The following is a 17,334-nucleotide window of genomic DNA, read 5'->3' as shown; positions in this document are numbered from 1 at the left end:
AAATTGGCCGGGAAAACTTATATTTCACAGATCAAACCAAATATTGATGTCTGTCTATGGCCCTTATTCATGAGGAAGCAATTTTTGATCGTGTTCCCTGAATGTGTTTAGTACATTGTGAACTGTTGAATGGGATGGTGCCAGACTATTTAAGCATTCTAACCTCACTTTCAATTTATTTTAAAATGTGGCTTAAAACATTAGGGTGTGTTTAATCACAAATTTTAAATTATTCATCAGAGCAGGCTGGTTTTAAAGACACTTTCGAGAGTCAGTGCATACCTGCGCACATTAAGCCGTCCCCTGAAAAGCCTTCACTGCACAGGCAGTCAAAGCTGCCATCCGTATTGATGCACGTCGCATTCTGATGACAGTTGCTCAGATCGAGGGAACACTCGTCCACGTCCGTGCAGCTGGTGTGACCGTCGCCTTGGTAACCGAGGCTGCAAGAGCAAGAGAAACTGCCGACGATGTTCTCGCAATCGCTGTTGGCAGCGCAGGGAGGCGTAGTCAGAGAGCACTCATTCACATCTGAAAACAAACCCCCAAAATGGTAAAAATTATAAATATATTTATTCAAATGAAGTTTTCAGCTAAAGGGTGCTTTACCTTAATTGACCAATTTGCAATACGGTCTACCCTCCAAGTGGGGCGCTGTGGTCCACAGGCTAGGGTGTTCGACATATGGGATGTGGTACGTGGGTTCGAACCCTGACGGGGAACATGGTGCTTGTGTTCTTGGGCAAGACACTTTACTACGATTGCCTCTCTCCACCCAGGAGTACAAATGGGTACCTGTGAAGGCAGATACCAAATTAATTGCGCTGATCTCATCAAGCTGCTGCTGCAGAAAAATGGTCTCAATCCTGAAGAACAGCGCTATAGCACCACATTATTATTAAGTGCAAAGAAACATCACAGAGACTAGATTTCAATTTTGAAAAGGTCTGAAAACTGTATGAAATGTCTGAGAATGTCTTAAGGTCTGATTTCTGAAAAAAATCTGACAAGTCTCACGCCTGACAAAAACACAGCCAACGTTGTGTGCAAAAGTCATACGATTTGGCATGCTGATGTCATTCTTTTCTCTTAATTCTCTGTGAAATATGGCTCTTCGACAGCAACCTCAGTGACGGCGCACTGCATTGTGAACTGCTCATATGAACACACCTCAAAATGGACTATTATATGTGACCCGCTCCACAAAAATGAGTCTGTTGTGGCAAAACTGACATTTTGAGTTAACTACATTAATAAACTGGGAATGAAATAAGCTTTCATTTGGTATATCACGGAACTCTCTAGGACGTTTGGTTGCACTGTTGTGCCTTTTTTAATTCTGTCAAGTTTTTGCAAAGCAAGAAATGTCTCAATGAAGAAAAAAGGGTTTAAAAATTACAAATACACTGTAACTAACCAAGAAAAGCACCAAAAATCATAAATTTGTTAGTCTTTTTCTTACAATATTTAGATTTCTGTGTAAGATATCTGAACTAAAACTATCAAACAACCAAAATAAAACAAAAACAGAAAATCCAAATTTTGAGCAAATTTTCACTGTTTCCATTTAAAAGTGGTAAAAGCTGGAATTCAAGCTATGCGACATCAGACTCATTTTTGCAGAGCGGGTCACATATGTACTCACACTCATGCATGTGTAGATCCAAAATTGTACAACAGTGTCCCCCCAAAAAATAAGTCTCCGGTTTCTGGTATGCGCGCGCGTCACCGTAGCCATGCGCATCGGCAAAATGAAAAAGTATTTTTTCAATAAAAGATGATGTCTCAAAACCGCCAAACTCACTGGTTTGACTGGAATCCTGCTGCTGCACAATTTTAACGTGTTTTTAGATGGGGTTATGATCGAGAATAAGCTTTATGTGGCCTCTCTGGACTCCCATATATTTGCACTTAAAGTTTAGTCGGGCACCATTTGCATTCATCAGCCGACATTTGAAGCAAAAAAAAACGGGAAAAAAAAAAACAAGCCGTGTCGCCGCACCACTTTTTGGGCAAGCTCCATACCAGAAACCGGAGACTTTTTTGGGGGGGCCTAAAGGCCAGAGCAGAAAAAAGTAAATTCAAAGGGAAAAAAAGGTTCAATACCTGAGCAAGTTATTCCATTGCCGAAAAAGCCTTCACTGCACTCGCACGCAAAGCTGCCATAAGTATTGGTGCACGTTGCATTCGTGTGACACACTGGAGGATCTTGAGCACACTCGTCGACGTCCGCGCAACCCGTGATTCCGTCGCCTTGGAAACCCGCATTGCAATCGCAGGTGAAGTTCCCGGGCAGGTTGGTGCAGGCGGCGTTCCGATCGCAGACGCTGGGGTCTTGGGCGCACTCGTCTATATCGGTACAGTTGGTGATGCCGTCGCCTTGGTAGCCAGCGTTGCATGTGCAGACAACACTACCCGCGGTGTTCTCACACGTGCTGTTGCCAGCACAGTGTAATGAGCACATATCTACTTCTGCAATTAAAAATAACATTTTATGTTACAATAAAAACAACTTTCATTATTTAGTATCTCCACCATGCAAGGCCTCAAATTTTACTTATGTTACAATGTCATGCATAGGCTACTTGTCCAGGATAATAGTTAACAGTGTTGAGTGATTTAAGTCCAAAACCAAGTGTGCTCTTAAATCTGCAAAACTTGTTTTGCAGCTGAACAACTCCAGTGTTGTAAAAGGAAGTGTAAATTGGTGACAGAGCCAGTGAGCCATGATATCTAATCAACAACTCAGGGGAATGATCCAAAACTGCTAGGATGTACTCTCCTTGACCATTACTAATGGACCGATCCAGTAAGCACCGTCCCATGGTGTTCAGACCAATCACAGCCGTGATTTATGTCCAACGTGCGTGCACGAGCGTATGATGCGCGCGGCAGGAAAATGCAGTGTGGCATTGGAGAGGAGCATGTGTTGATTTGCCCAGTGCGCAGTGGGCGGGGCTTACTGGATCGGTCCATTGATGGATAGATGTCAGGTTGATTCACTGAGCTATTAAAGGTAGAGTCCATCATTTGCAGCCATCCGAAAAGTAACTGGCGTAATTATTGTTGAAAAACTAACTTGGTTGAAAGATAGTAAGGAGACTAAACTCCCTGTGAAATTATTCTTTCTGGGAAGCTGTCATTTTGAAGTAATCAACGAAAGAAGGCATTTCCAACGGTGATTCTTAAGAAGCACCGTAGGAAAATTTAAATTAGTAGTTCGTTTTGTTATTCAGCGCAGCGCGCACAAGTATTCGAACGACGCACACGCGCGCGCGGTTGTTATAATTCGTCGGATCAGTGCGCGACGTCGCGTATAGTTGCAATTCAAAACAATTCAAAACATGATTCAGCAACTTTTGATTTGAAATTGAGATCTTAGAATGCTGTTTTTCTCGGAATGTACAGCTGAAGCTTAGCTGAAACTTCATCAGGTTAGTTGCTCAGTATCCTTCATTAGATTTTGAACTCTTTTGTTGCTTCAAACGAACAAAATGCACAAATTACAAATGATGGACTCTACCTTTAAATGCTGTGTTTTTTAGATGGCATTTCTCAGATTGCACAATGTATATAATACTGATCAAAACTGATTCAGTTAAGGGCAAAACCAAATAGTGAAAAGATGATAAGAAAAATAACCTCCAGTGGTCATCTCAGCTGTGTCCTGAGTGGCCATGCCGACCTCTTCGGTAGCAGTTTCATCCGCGCGAGTAATGCCAGCTGCCATGGTAACGGACTCATCAGCTGTGTCCTGAGTGGCCATGCCGACCTCTTCGGTAGCAGTTTCATCCGCGCGAGTAATGCCAGCTGCCATGGTAACGGACTCATCCGCTGTGTCCTGAGTGGCCATCCCGACCTCTTCAGTAGCAGTTTCATCCGCGCGAGTAATGCCAGCTGCCATGGTAACAGACTCATCTGCTGTGCCCTGAGTGGCCATCCCGACCTCTTCAGTAGCAGTTTCATCCGCGCGAGTAATTCCGGCTGCCATGGTAACGGACTCATCTGCTGTGTCCTGAGTGGCCATCCCGACCTCTTCAGTAGCAGTTTCATCCGCGCGAGTAATGCCAGCTGCCATGGTAACAGATTCATCAGCTGTGTCCTGAGTGGCCATCCCGACCTCTTCAGTAGCAGTTTCTGCCACAGGGGTTGCCTCAGTGGTTGTGATAAGGATTTCTGAGGTGGAAACATCAATAATGGACAAATAAATACAAAATTAAAAAAGGAAAACTTTTTTATAGTATTGGCCAGAAATATAATTGCATTCAATATTCTTTATCTTCAATTACTCATGGCTATTATGTCTTTCGGTGATGTCTTGTGTCATCATAGAGTCAACCTAATTTATTCGACAGTTGTGGACATTTTGGTAAAATTCCTTTGTCTAGTTTTGTTAAAAGATTAGGGCTGTCCGGAATATATCGAATATTTGAATATGAAAAAAAGTAAAACTGCTGCAAACTGCTTACTGACTGGATGGACCTGAAATATATAAATCTTAAAATTAATGTGGCCTGACGTTGCGAACTTAGCAAGTTCTTCTTCAGAGGCTAAAACAGAAATGACAGAGGTACATACATTAACATGGGGGTGCACACAAACATGCAGGGCTGAAAGAAGAAACACAAAAGGAGGATTAGGTGTGACAGGTGTGGAAAGATGCAGGGGAGGGTGGATGAGAGAACAAAGAAACAAAGGGAGATGGCAAACCACAAGGGGTCTTGTGTAAACAGGGGAGGGACCAGAAAGGGGAAGGATCAAAGGTCACAGGGAGTGGGAACGGACAAAAGAGTGTGAGAGTGAAGGGATGATGTGGGGGGGGGGGGGGGGGACAGTATTGAGGTGGAAAGGGATGAAAGATGGGGGAAGATGGGTAAACACAAACAAGGAAGACCAGATGGATTATCTGTAACAGAAGACAATGGAGGAAGAAAAGGATTAATCTTGCAGGGTCTGTGGAGTGCAGTATGTAGGTGAGACTAAGAATACGCTCAAGAAGCGTTTCTATGCCCACCGGTCAACGGTCAACACCAAGAAACTAGACACCCCTGTTGGTCATCACTTCAACCTGCCTAACCACTCCATTTCTGATATGATTTTGCAGGGCATTGAATCTCTTGGCCATCGCAAGGACTCAGTTCGCCTCAGCAGAGAGAAAGTGTGGATGAATCGTCTTCGAACTATTCAACCACATGGTCTCAACATCCAACTTGGAAATGATTAATCCTTTTCTTCCTCCATTGTCTTCTGTTACAGATAATCCATCTGGTCTTCCTTGTTTGTGTTTACCCATCTTCCCCCATCTTTCATCCCTTTCCACCTCAATACTGTCCCCCCCCCCCCCCCCACATCATCCCTTCACTCTCACACTCTTTTGTCCGTTCCCACTCCCTGTGACCTTTGATCCTTCCCCTTTCTGGTCCCTCCCCTGTTTACACAAGACCCCTTGTGGTTTGCCATCTCCCTTTGTTTCTTTGTTCTCTCATCCACCCTCCCCTGCATCTTTCCACACCTTTCACACCTAATCCTCCTTTTGTGTTTCTTCTTTCAGCCCTGCATGTTTGTGTGCACCCCCATGTTAATGTATGTACCTCTGTCATTTCTGTTTTAGCCTCTGAAGAAGAACTTGCTAAGTTCGCAACGTCAGGCCACATTAATTTTAAGATTGAATATTTGAATACTCGATCATCAACCGAATATTCGAATAGCTTTTTGCCAGTCTGAATATTTGAAAAGAAAAAACTATGCATGTACACACACCACTGTGATGTTATTCTAATTGTAAGGCCCAAAAAAAAAGTTTCCGGTTTCTGGTATGGAGCTTGCCCAAAAAAAAGTGCGGCGACGCGGCTTTTTTTTCTTTTTACCTGTTTTTTTTTGGCTTCAAATGTATGCAGATAACTGCAAATGGTGCCCGACTAAACTTAATGGAAATATATGGGAGTCCAGAGAGGCCACATAAAGCTTAATTCTCGATCATAACCCCATCTAAAAACACGTTAAAATTGTTCAGCAGCAGGATTCAAGTCAAACCAGTGAGTTTGGCGGTTTTGAGACATCATCTTTTATTGAAAAAAAAAAACTTGTTCATTTTGCCGACGCGCATGGCTACGGCAACGGGCGCGCATACCAGAAACCAGAGACTTTTTTTTTTTGGCCTAAAGTTGCATTTTTTTTATTGTCAGAAGCCACTTTTTTGTTGACGGTAACTTTTTGATTGACGCCTATTTATTGGTCCCATTCTTTTAGCTGGGTAATGTCCCTTGACAGTTATACTGCACTTACTGCAAGATACTCCAACAGACCATAACATCCATCTCCACATGCAAATTTTAACTGGCGCGCTTTGTATGCAACTTTTGACCAGCGAGGAACTTAAAGACAGCCGTAGCTGGTGTGTGTCAAATTTGATCGGCGAGTTTCAAATATAAGAATATTTGGTCAAGTGCAGTTTCGAATGATCAAATACTAAATTATTCAAAAATGGAAAGCCCAAATGCAAAGTGAGATGGGGAGTCCATCACTTGATTATTTAACTTGACAACAGTTGCACTATGATGACATAGTAACCAAATTTAGATTTTTTTCTTCAATTTTTTTTTAAAACAAAACTCTATTCAAAACAAAATATACTTTTGTGTTGGCTAAGGGCCAATTTTCAAAATTGTTTTTAAAAAATTCATTTTGTTGTACATACCTGTGCACGTGAAACCATCCCCTCTATATCCAGCGATGCAGCGGCAGGTATAAGACCCGGCAGAATTCATACACATGGAACCCACCTCCGAACAGTTGTTCATGGTAGTATTGCATTCGTTTATATCTATTAAACAAAGAAAAAAGGAAGACGATTTCCTCAGCATCATGCATCAATGACATCAGTCTCTGGATAGAGGCTAGATCACGGTCAAATCAGTGATTTGGATGGTGTTGTCAATTGTTGATGCAGGGTTCGAACTCAGCGGCACTTTCATTTCCTTACAAAAAAGGGGGAAATATGTGGCCAGGTGGGTAAGTTTCCTACGTAACCCCTTCCCCTCGATCCCCACCCCTCCCCCACCACCTTCCCCACCCCAAACCCCACCCCTCCCCCACTCCCTCCCCGAACTCCATCCCCAACCCCACACATCACTGAACGTATATTTGATGATCCATAACATATCTGACCTTCACACGTAGATCCGTCACCCACATATCCCGGAACACACAGACACAGGTAGCTGCCCACCGTGTCCTGGCACGTAGCCCTGGTGGAGCAGCGAGACATGCCGCCCTCGCACTCGTTCATGTTGGTACAGTTGTAGCCGTCGCCTTGAAAACCCGCGTCGCATCTGCAGACAAACTGGCCCGGGACATTTCTGCACGTGGCATACTGCCCGCAGTCAGACGTGTTCCTAGCGCACTCGTCAACGTCTTAACAAAATTAGCAAACACAGACAAGAAATATTCAAAAAAGTAACTGGAAAATTGTGGGAAAATGCACCGCTGAGCACAAATTAAAAAGATTGTGAGGCATTCTGGCAAAATGAGACAGAACAGGGCAGAGGTCGAAATGAGGGTTTGTTGGTATTCGGAAAGTGAATAAAGTTTTCCTTACAATACTGTTTATTGCACTCCAATCAGACATTTCATTGACAAGTCATGGATATTTAAACTTTGTATTTATCAAGATGTCAGAAAAGTAAAATACTGAGAAAAGGGCCTTTAAAGGCTTTGAGTTTTGTATTTGTGAAAAGGAAATATGCCAATTTTTTTTTTCCTTAAAAAAACACCTTTATTCCACGATTTTTAGACTTTGTCCACAAAACGTTTGGCAGACATATCAGAGATTACAAATTTCACTAAAATCTGAAAATCAGAAAAAAAATTCCACCATTTCCTTGTTTTTGCATTTTACTCCACTACGGCCCCTGTGTCCAGTTCCGTCTCACTTTGCAGGAATGCCTCACAATTGGCAGAGGGCATTGTTGGTTTGCTAATGATGAAATGGAAGTTATATTGAAACAATGTCAGTCAGAAACAATTACTTTCAATCAGTCACAAGAATCCAAGTCGTACAATCTTCATGTAAGTGAATGCATATATTGAGCGTGTTGATAATCTTCATGAAATAACAAGTTTACTGTTGACCAAAAAATCCCCCATTATCCCATCATTCTTTCAAAGGTCTGGTTGAAAGGAAACAAACCTAATATTTTACCGTTCCCGAGAAAAGAAAAAAAACCCTGGTTGTTTACATCTATTGACGGACATTTTGTGGCATACCCATACATATTTCATGTTGTGTCTATTCCATGTACTGAACACGTTGTGTGTGTGGTACATCATACACACGTCAAAAACATTGTTTCTCACACGTCTGCAGAATGCGAACCACTGTGCGGCTGGATCACAACTAGCACTCAACAGCTCAATTTTTGGGAGACACAATTTTGACCCCCGAAATTCATTCTCGCATGGTTCTCGTAAGAAAAACACAAAAATGCCAAGTTTTTAAAGGGTGGGTTGCGTGGACATTTATATTCTACTTTTCAGTGCTCTGTTTACTTTAATTTCGTTTAAAACGCATTCAGCCCAATTGGGTGCATTCCAGGGGCCAATTTCATAGAGCTGCTTAAGCACAAAATTTGCTTAAGCACAAAAACGTCTTGCTTAATAAAATCAGGTTACCAGCCAAAACTCCATGCGATTGTTATGCTAAGTAAACAACAGCTAAATACGAGTCACAAGCAATGTACATCACATGGAGTTTTGGCCGGTAACCTAATTTTACTAAGCAATGTTTTTTCGTGCTTAAGCAAATTTTCTGCTTAAGCAGCTCTATGAAATTGGGCCCAGGCCATAATGTCCTTTTAACTGTTACAAAAGATGTGAACAGAAACAATAGGATTTCATCAATGCTCTTACCAACGCATGAGCCGTTTACGCCCTCATATCCAGGTTCACAGTTACATACATAACTGCCAACGGTGTTCTGACATTCCATCTCAGCTGTGCACACGGGAGGCATGGCCAGACACTCGTTTATATCTGAGATAAATATAAATCAAAAATTTGACATGAGAGGGATGCAAACCTGTGACCAACCACACAACGTGCTGGTGCTCTACCAATTAACCTATTGCAGTAGAATCACGTCAACGCAGCTTGTGTGGTCCATTCTCAAGTCATTTCTTTGTCATTATTCATTACTTGTGATTTGACTTGTGATTTGACTTGTGATTTGACTTTATGATGGACTTATGGTTTGACTTTTGACTTCCTTGTGATTTACCGTTTGATTGACTTGTGATTTGACTAATTTGTCACTATTACTTGTAATTTGACTTTATGATGGACTTATGGTTTGACTTTTGACTTCCTTGTGATTTACCGTTTGATTGACTTGTGATTTGACTAATTTGTCACTATTACTTGTGATTTGACTTTATGATGGACTTATGGTTTGACTTTTGACTTCCTTGTGATTTACCGTTTGATTGACTTGTGATTTGACTAATTTGTCACTATTACTTGTGATTTGACTTTATGATGGACTAAAGGTTTGACTTTTGACTTCCTTGTGATTTACCGTTTGATTGACTTGTGATTTGACTAATTTGTCACTATTACTTGTGATTTGACTTTATGATGGACTTATGGTTTGACTTTTGACTTCCTTGTGATTTACCGTTTGATTGACTTGTGATCTAATTTTTGACTGACTTGTGATTACACTGTTGACTTATTACTCTATCACTCTGGAAAGAGTGTCGTGACCTGAAATCATCCCTACAAAGATAACCCGTATTGGCAACTGTATACATTGTATTACATTGTGTTTATTCACTGAAGAATCAATAAAAACCATAGAGTGCTAGGGTGGTTTCGGGCGCTGCAGTGAGTAATAGGCAGGGCGGTTTCAGACACGGTTTCAGTGACTAAAGGGTTAAAATAGAAAAAGATTCGGAAACATACCTTCACAGATGGTTCCATCATCATTCACGTCGTTGTAACCTTCAGGACAGTAGCACTCATAGGATCCCGCGGTGTTGTTGCAGAGGGCAGCCGCGTGACAGTCGGTCACATTGGCCTGCATGCACTCGTCAACATCGGTGCAGTTGTGCATGTCTTGATGCAGGTCGTAGCCACTGTTGCAGGTGCAGTTGTAGCCGCCCAGGAAGTTGGCGCAGAGCTGGGAGCACGGGGAGCCCCCTGGGAGGTTGCACTCATCCAGATCTGGTCAACAAGACAGCTCAGTTAACATTCCCTCTACCACACCCTCAAAATGGGGAGTCAGGTTGGCGTAGCGGTGCTTTCCTCACCTTCCACCGCTGTGACCCGGGTTCGATTCCTGCCCTGGGTCAACATGTGGATTGGGGTTTCAGTCCCTACCTGATTCCGTGGGTTTTCCCCAGAATATTCTTCTGGGGTTTTCCTCCAACCTCTAAAACTGTAATTTCTACTCATTGTCTTCTCTCTACAGGTTTCTTAAGGCTTGCGAGCCACAGTGCCTAGGAGTCTTTGGAGGAATCCTTGGTTTCATTTCCAGAAATAAATAATAATAATAATAATAAATTCACTTCAGTATTTGACTTCTTTATGTTTTTCGCACTGCCTTCCAAATCAATGGCATACCCAAGGGGGGGCCCTCGGGGAATGGAGCCAATTTGTTTGTTTGGTGGGTTTATTGGTATTTTTTTTTAGTCCCATTATTTGACCTTGGTGATATGTATGTGGCCTATTTTCGAGTAGTATAATAGGGTGTAAGTGGTGCCAACAACGTCAAAATAGTCTGCCCCAAACAATTTTCTTTCAAAAATTATTTTGAACAAATTTCAACTTCTAAAAAAATTGAAAAAAAAAAATTGTGAGCCCCCCCTCCCAAAGCCCCGGGTGCGCGACTGCTTCCAATAGCTGCCACAGTACCCAGTGTTGAGTTCTGTGTTCAGAACTCAACAGCAATTAGTATACCTAGTAAAAAAGTCCATAGTGAGCACTCCAGTAGATAAGCCCTCAGCAGGGGTGAGATTGGGGGGGGGGGGAATCCATGAAATAATCGGCAGTGGGTTTGAGGGAGGGCCCCAGAGCAACGTACGATCTGATGGTATAGGTTTTTTATTTGCCTAAAGGCACCCCTTAAAATACCAATTTCAATCATTCCATATCCTTTTACATGTACACTTTTAAGGTAAAATCTCAGATATTCCAGGTTTCAAATGGGATTTATTTTTAAATCCTGAAATCTGGAAAAATCCTGATAAAAAATCCTGAAATCTAGAAAATCCTGAAAAAATCTCACCCCTAAATTGCATTTTTTATGTTTTCCAGAATTTTGAAAACTCAAAGCATCTTCCAATTTCTTGAATATGGTCCGTGGAGGGGTGACCACTGCCTGAATCCTGCAAAATCCTGCGGCAGTGACTATCAATATGTTGAGGCTTAGCCAGTGACATCCTGGAGCAGTACGGAGGATTTCTTGAATAATACAGGCCTATAATGCATGGCTGAGCACAAACAACACAAGGTCTGACCCAAGACCTTGACAAAGTGCATCCAACGAAAACAGTAATACACTTTTGCCATGTAACCTCAATCCTCCATATTCCTCCACTTTGGCAAATAGGATTTTGAAGGATTCAGGGCGGTTAGGGTTAATGACTCACCATAACACGTAAACCCATTGCCTTGCAGGTTGTCGGGGCACGGTCCGCATGTGTTCGTCACCTCCGGCGGTGGCAAGTCGATGCAGGTGACGTTTTCAAAGCACGGATTGTCTTGGCATGCATTAAAGTCAACTTCACAGAAGTCACCGGTCCAGCCGGCGGTGCAGTTGCACACAACGACCTGAGGAAACAATGTGGTATAATGGGTCTTCTATAAATTTAGGATCCAGAATTCGCCCATAGACAAATTGATGCCTGCTGTACGCATCCATGCTTGTGCACAACCCTAAATATTTCTAGCAGCGCAAAAGTTTTAAACCATTATTTTGCCCCTGAAGGTAAGTTTAGTTGATTTGTAATAGTGTTTCAAAAGGCAGGTCTTTTTTTCATCCTTGTTATCACACACTTCAAATGGGCAATATTTTGCCCAAAAAAAATTTCATTTTCATCAAATGGTCACTTACATATGACTTGAAGCTTTGCCTGGCGATGAGATATAAGTAGAAAAAATTGCAGGTAGCACCATGTGGAAAGAAACGTCTTCGTGAAAGAAATGTGGTTCTGGAAGAACCGCTTGGTTGAGTGTAGAACTCAACGTTTCGGACAGTTTGCTCAATCACTCACCCCCTGAGGACGGACTGAGCAAACTGTCCAGAATGTCGAGTTCTACACTCAACCAACCGGTTCTTTCAGAACCACATTTCTTCCAACAAGAGATTTATTTCCACATGGTGTTACCCTGCAATTTTTTTTCTACTTTAACCCTAATCGAACACAACCCATCAAAGTTCAACAGCAGGTTTTGTTTAAATCTGTTGGGATGGGTACAGTACCCCTAAACAGATGGTCTTTTACATTGGGTTTGGAATACCTCCGGAAATTAAGTCCAACAGTGTGTGTGTACGACTTCCCATGTGGGTGTTGGAATTTGCCTGAATGGGTACGGTGCCTAGTAAATTATGCTGGGGATTTAGGGTTAAACTGTCCTTTCTTGCAACACTACAAACTTTCAATATTCAATCATCTCTTCTACAAAAATTATAGAGTAGTTTGCCTTTACCTTGTGGAAGCCAGCACTACAAAAAAAACAAATTTGCTAACAAGGTCATATTGTCTGTGGATTACATGCAGATAGTGAGGAGAGCTTTATGTGTACTGAATAGTGCCGGGTGAGTTAAAAAAAGCAGAACCCAAACCCCAAAATTATATGTCATATTTTAAAAAAAAAATATGTAGCACCAAACGTAATAATGACTGGAAAGCCAATTTCATAAGCTACTTTTAGACGAAAAAAATACTGAAATTGGTCAATCCGTTCAAACAATATCACCATTTAAACACAATGACCCGAAAACCTCTTTCGTCCAAAAATGAAATTTCAAGAATGGTCGTCACAATTGTCTTCAAACATCACCAGCGATAAAACCTCAGTTTAAAAGTTAAAAATATTCAACAAAGTCCTTTCGAAGGCCTGTCTTTTAAAAAAAGTGGATTATATAAATCATATTGTTTGCCTAACCAGGGTTGATAATAAAGATGTTGTGTACTACTGTTGTTGACAGTTTTGAAACAAGTATTCTGTGTCATTTTCTGTGTTGTTCCAGTCAGAATACAAATAGATTGCTGTTTTTGGACGAAACAGGTTTTAGGCTCATTGCAATTAAATGGTGATATTCTTTGAACGGATTGAGCAATTTCAGTAATTTTTTCATTTAAAAGTAGCTTATGAAATTGGCTTTCAAGTCATTATTATTTTTGGTCCTACATATTTTTTAAATATGAAATATATTTTGGGGGATTTGGGTTCCGCTTTTTTTGACTCTGTATACACAATCTATAAATCTATCATTTGTTTCTCTTGAAAAGTTATACTTACCGCAAACTTGTCCTTCATGATATTTGTGTCCTGGACGTACGTATCGTACATGCAGGTCCCATTATTCTGACAATTACAGACTTTCACGGTGGGCTCAAGCACAGCGTTGGCAGATCCGTCACTGGCCTGAATCGCGATCCGGACTTTGCTAGTGTTGGTGGGATTCCAGACGAAGAGACCATCTTATTGGTGAAAACAATAAAGAAAAAGAAATGTATAACACACGGCTTCAGGACCATACTAAATGTTGTTATACCTCCCATTGTTCCGGTACCCCATAAGGCAGTGTTAAATACGTATGCAAGTGTGTATTTGCCTGCAATCGGGAACCCCTATTGTCCCTCTTTTGTTTGTACTTTTTAGGAAGACCTCCCATATGATTTGTACACATCGCCAAATTGAGGACCCTTCGGGAATTGGGGACCCTATTGTCCTCTGTTGTTCAACGTCCCCTATCGAATGCAGAAACAAACCCACACACACATCTCTGGGGGGTAAATTTAGGTTATTATGAGTAACGGACAGACTTGAGAACAAGCAAAGAAAGAGACCTCATGCTGCAGGCGGAGTAAAGGACAGTTCCTATCTCAGGTACATTTTAGTGCAAAGTGAATTTCTTAGGGAAACAGTGAATGTCACCCTGAAGCTTTCAACTGCTGAGGACACGAAATGCACTTTGCTTTTGCTTTCATGTGAAGAATGAACTGGCGTTTAGAGGGCTATGTATGTGTTGTTGTGTATCGCTTGGAAAGGCATGGTTAAACTTTTTGTACATTTATCATTACTGAATTAAAAAACACAGAAAAAAAACCTCTGAGACACCCGAGAACCCCCCGGTTTCAATCCTCAATTTACCTTGATTGACAGAAGCACCTTCAACGTCCTGCAAGAGAGAGAAGCTGACAGCGTCCCCGTTCGGATCACTAGCATTGACTTGGAATTGAACCGGCTCTCCCACATGGGCAATTATCACATTGGTTCCATTGTCAATGGTTGGAGGAAAGTTGGCTGAAAAGAAAAGAAAAGAACAATTTGAATACCACCGGCAATATGAGGCAAACACAAGATGAATGCGCGTACTTACCAACTGGGCTAAATACGTTTTTGCTGTTGACCAATCCGGGCATGCTGTCACTTATATCACGAAAGCCCCCCTGCAATGGCCGAGGCATTGCACTAGCTATTGTTCAGATAATCCAACGAGGGGCAGTTGCTTTGTACAATAGCGTGCACAATGGTTTCTCCATTGAAGGGGGCCGCCTATGCGCAAAGTGATCACATGCCCGGATTGGTCTTTACCTGGGACCAATTTCACGGCGCTGCTAAGCACAAAAATGTGCTTAGCACAAAAAAGTCTGGCTTATAAAAGCAGGGGCCAATTTCATAGAGCTGCTTAAGCACAAAATTTGTTTAAGCACAAAAACATCTTGCTTAATAAAATCAGGTTACCAGCCAAAACTGCATGCGATTGTTATGCTAAGTAAACAACAGCTAAATACCAGTCATAAGCAATGTACATCACATGCAGTTTTGGCCGGTAACCTAATTTTACTAAGCAATGTTTTTTCGTGCTTAAGCAATTTTCTGCTTTAAGCAGCTCTATGAAATTGGGCCCAGGTTACCAGCCAAAACCCCATGTGATTTTAATGCTAAGCAAACAACAGCTGAATACTAATCATGAGCAATATAAATCACATGGAGTTTTGGCTGGTAACCGGCTTTTTTAAGCCAGACTTTTTTGTGCTACTTAAGCGAATTTTTGTGCTTAGCAGCGCCGTGAAATTGGCCCTGAAGTGCCAGCTTATTGTCCTCCGCCTGACCAGGTTATTACTGACAACAATCTTATGTGGAACACCCATTGCCAAAAGATTTATTCACAGTTTCCAAAAAGCCTGGGTGTTTTGCATCTATTCCAGTTTGTTTTAACCAAGAAATGTTTTATTCTGTATTTACAATAGAGCAAATAAGTCTTGCCAGTCCACGTTCACTTTGTCTGTGAACGTTTGGTACCAAACACTGATCAGTCTAGATGCATAGGTTAAATATGCATGCGTAGAAGACTGTCGTAATGGTTACCAGTGCGCTAGTCTACTATACATGCGCTTTACGAGGCAATCGTGGAGCAAGTACTTGGGGTAGTGCCCTAGCAACAGGCAGCTACTTAAAAAGATGGTGCACATGCACAACATTTTGCGGATAAAAATTACTCATAACTTTATGAATTTGTTTGTGAATATGCATGAGGTATAGTGAAACAAATGAAACATGGCTAAGTTCAGGTTGGTAGATGATATTAGCTCCCCTCGGTATTGCAAGTTGACAGACTAGTTCCCGAGGCAAATAGTCTGTCAACTTCCAATACCTCAGGGAACTAAGATCGACTATCAACCCGCAAGCCATGTTCTATTTATATTCTAGAAGAGCCCAATACCTAATTCGTTTGCATTCGCCACGTTCGCTTCGTCCATGGCCATTGTGGCCATTCCGACGGCCGTGTCCTTGGTGGCCAGAGAATCAAACAGGCACATGCTGTTGTCTCCGCAAGTGGACCGAACCTCTGCCAGGAATGTCGGATCGTCTCGCTCCGCCTCCGCGATCAGTTCGTCCAGAAACAGCGGCACGAAGGTCAGGTTGTTGTAGTCCGCCCAGCCGGTGTCCGGCGGGTACAGGAAGAGGGAGGTTTCGGGCGTGGTTCTCCCTGATTGCACGCACACCAAACAAAAAAATTAAATCGAAACCGTCTCGATTGTCAGACAAAAAAGAAAATAAGAAACTAAACCATACTAAAAAGGGCATAATTAAACTGAATTGCTGAGTGAATAGTTTTTGTTAGCAAATTTTTATTCTGAGCAAAAAGTCAGCCATAAATAATTTACATTGCAAGACAATTTGGCTGGAAGTAAATAAATTTCCTTCAGGGTTCCCAGCACTGTGTGAAAACAAAATTTCCCAAGTTTTCCCGAACATTTCCATGAGAAATTTCCAAAATTCCACGAGAAATATTTTCACTCTAACAAAGTTGCTACAGAGGTGTGCAACATTCACACTACATAAATACTAAATAAGCCACCATAGCCGGTCAGCAAGCCAATGGACACAACTTAGAACATGGCACAAGACGCACGTATGACAAACTGGCTGCAACCTTTCCCTTCTATGTCACTGTCAGATTCCTTGAGTTTTCCTTGATTTATAGTGTTTTTTCCCCAATTCCCTGAGTTTTCCTTGATTTATGGTGTTTTCTCTAATTCCCTGAGTTTTCCTTGATTTATGGTGTTTTTTCCCTAATTCCCTGAGTTTTCCTTGATTTATGGTGTTTTTTCTCTAATTCCCAGAGTTTTCCTTGATTTATGGTGTGTTTTCTCTAATTCCCTGAGTTTTCCTTGATTTGTGGTGTTTTCCCCTAATTCCCTGAGTTTTCCTTGATTTGTGGTGTTTTTTCTCCAATTCCCTGAGTTTTCCTTGATTTATGGTGTTTTTTTCTCTAATTCCCTGAGTTTTCCTTGATTTATGGTGTTTTTCCCCTAATTCCCTGAGTTTTCCCTGACTAGGTAAATGGAAATTCATTTTGAAGGTTTTCCCTGATTTCCAGAGAGGCTGGGAACCCTGTTCTTTAGCTTTCTTTAGTAGCTCCATGTGAATGTGGGCCATGTGTGTTACGAAGAACAATCTTGGAAGCAGGGGTATGAGTGACCACTGATAAACATAGCTGAAAACAGCTGAAAAAGGTGTTATAAAGCTGAACTTTGGAAATCTCCTATACTTTTGTACACAGCAAGTGAGGGAAAAAAGCTGAAATCCAAAACAAAAAAC

General features: G+C 41.7%; 1 protein-coding gene across 4 annotated transcripts in view; it reads right to left on the bottom strand.

Moving 5' to 3' along the window:
• LOC119720211 overlaps positions 1 to 17,334 on the bottom strand; it is a 52,340-nt gene that overhangs the window by 10,612 nt on the left and 24,394 nt on the right. For all 4 annotated transcript variants that reach the window (XM_038189802.1, XM_038189800.1, XM_038189803.1 and 1 more), the window contains 11 exons: positions 15,953 to 16,219; positions 14,377 to 14,529; positions 13,522 to 13,703; positions 11,646 to 11,826; positions 9,958 to 10,218; positions 8,908 to 9,030; positions 7,168 to 7,413; positions 6,698 to 6,823; positions 3,643 to 4,176; positions 2,107 to 2,472; positions 283 to 531 (listed from right to left, as the gene is read on the bottom strand). In XM_038189802.1, coding sequence (XP_038045730.1) covers positions 283 to 531; positions 2,107 to 2,472; positions 3,643 to 4,176; positions 6,698 to 6,823; positions 7,168 to 7,413; positions 8,908 to 9,030; positions 9,958 to 10,218; positions 11,646 to 11,826; positions 13,522 to 13,703; positions 14,377 to 14,529; positions 15,953 to 16,219 — 2,688 coding nt within the window. The remainder of the gene's footprint in view (positions 1 to 282; positions 532 to 2,106; positions 2,473 to 3,642; positions 4,177 to 6,697; positions 6,824 to 7,167; positions 7,414 to 8,907; positions 9,031 to 9,957; positions 10,219 to 11,645; positions 11,827 to 13,521; positions 13,704 to 14,376; positions 14,530 to 15,952; positions 16,220 to 17,334) is intronic.

The sequence above is a fragment of the Patiria miniata genome, unplaced genomic scaffold (genome assembly GCF_015706575.1).
Source record: "Patiria miniata isolate m_02_andy unplaced genomic scaffold, ASM1570657v1 HiC_scaffold_9, whole genome shotgun sequence".
NCBI lineage: Eukaryota > Metazoa > Echinodermata > Asteroidea > Valvatida > Asterinidae > Patiria > Patiria miniata.
This window is presented reverse-complemented; position numbering and strand designations above follow the sequence as displayed.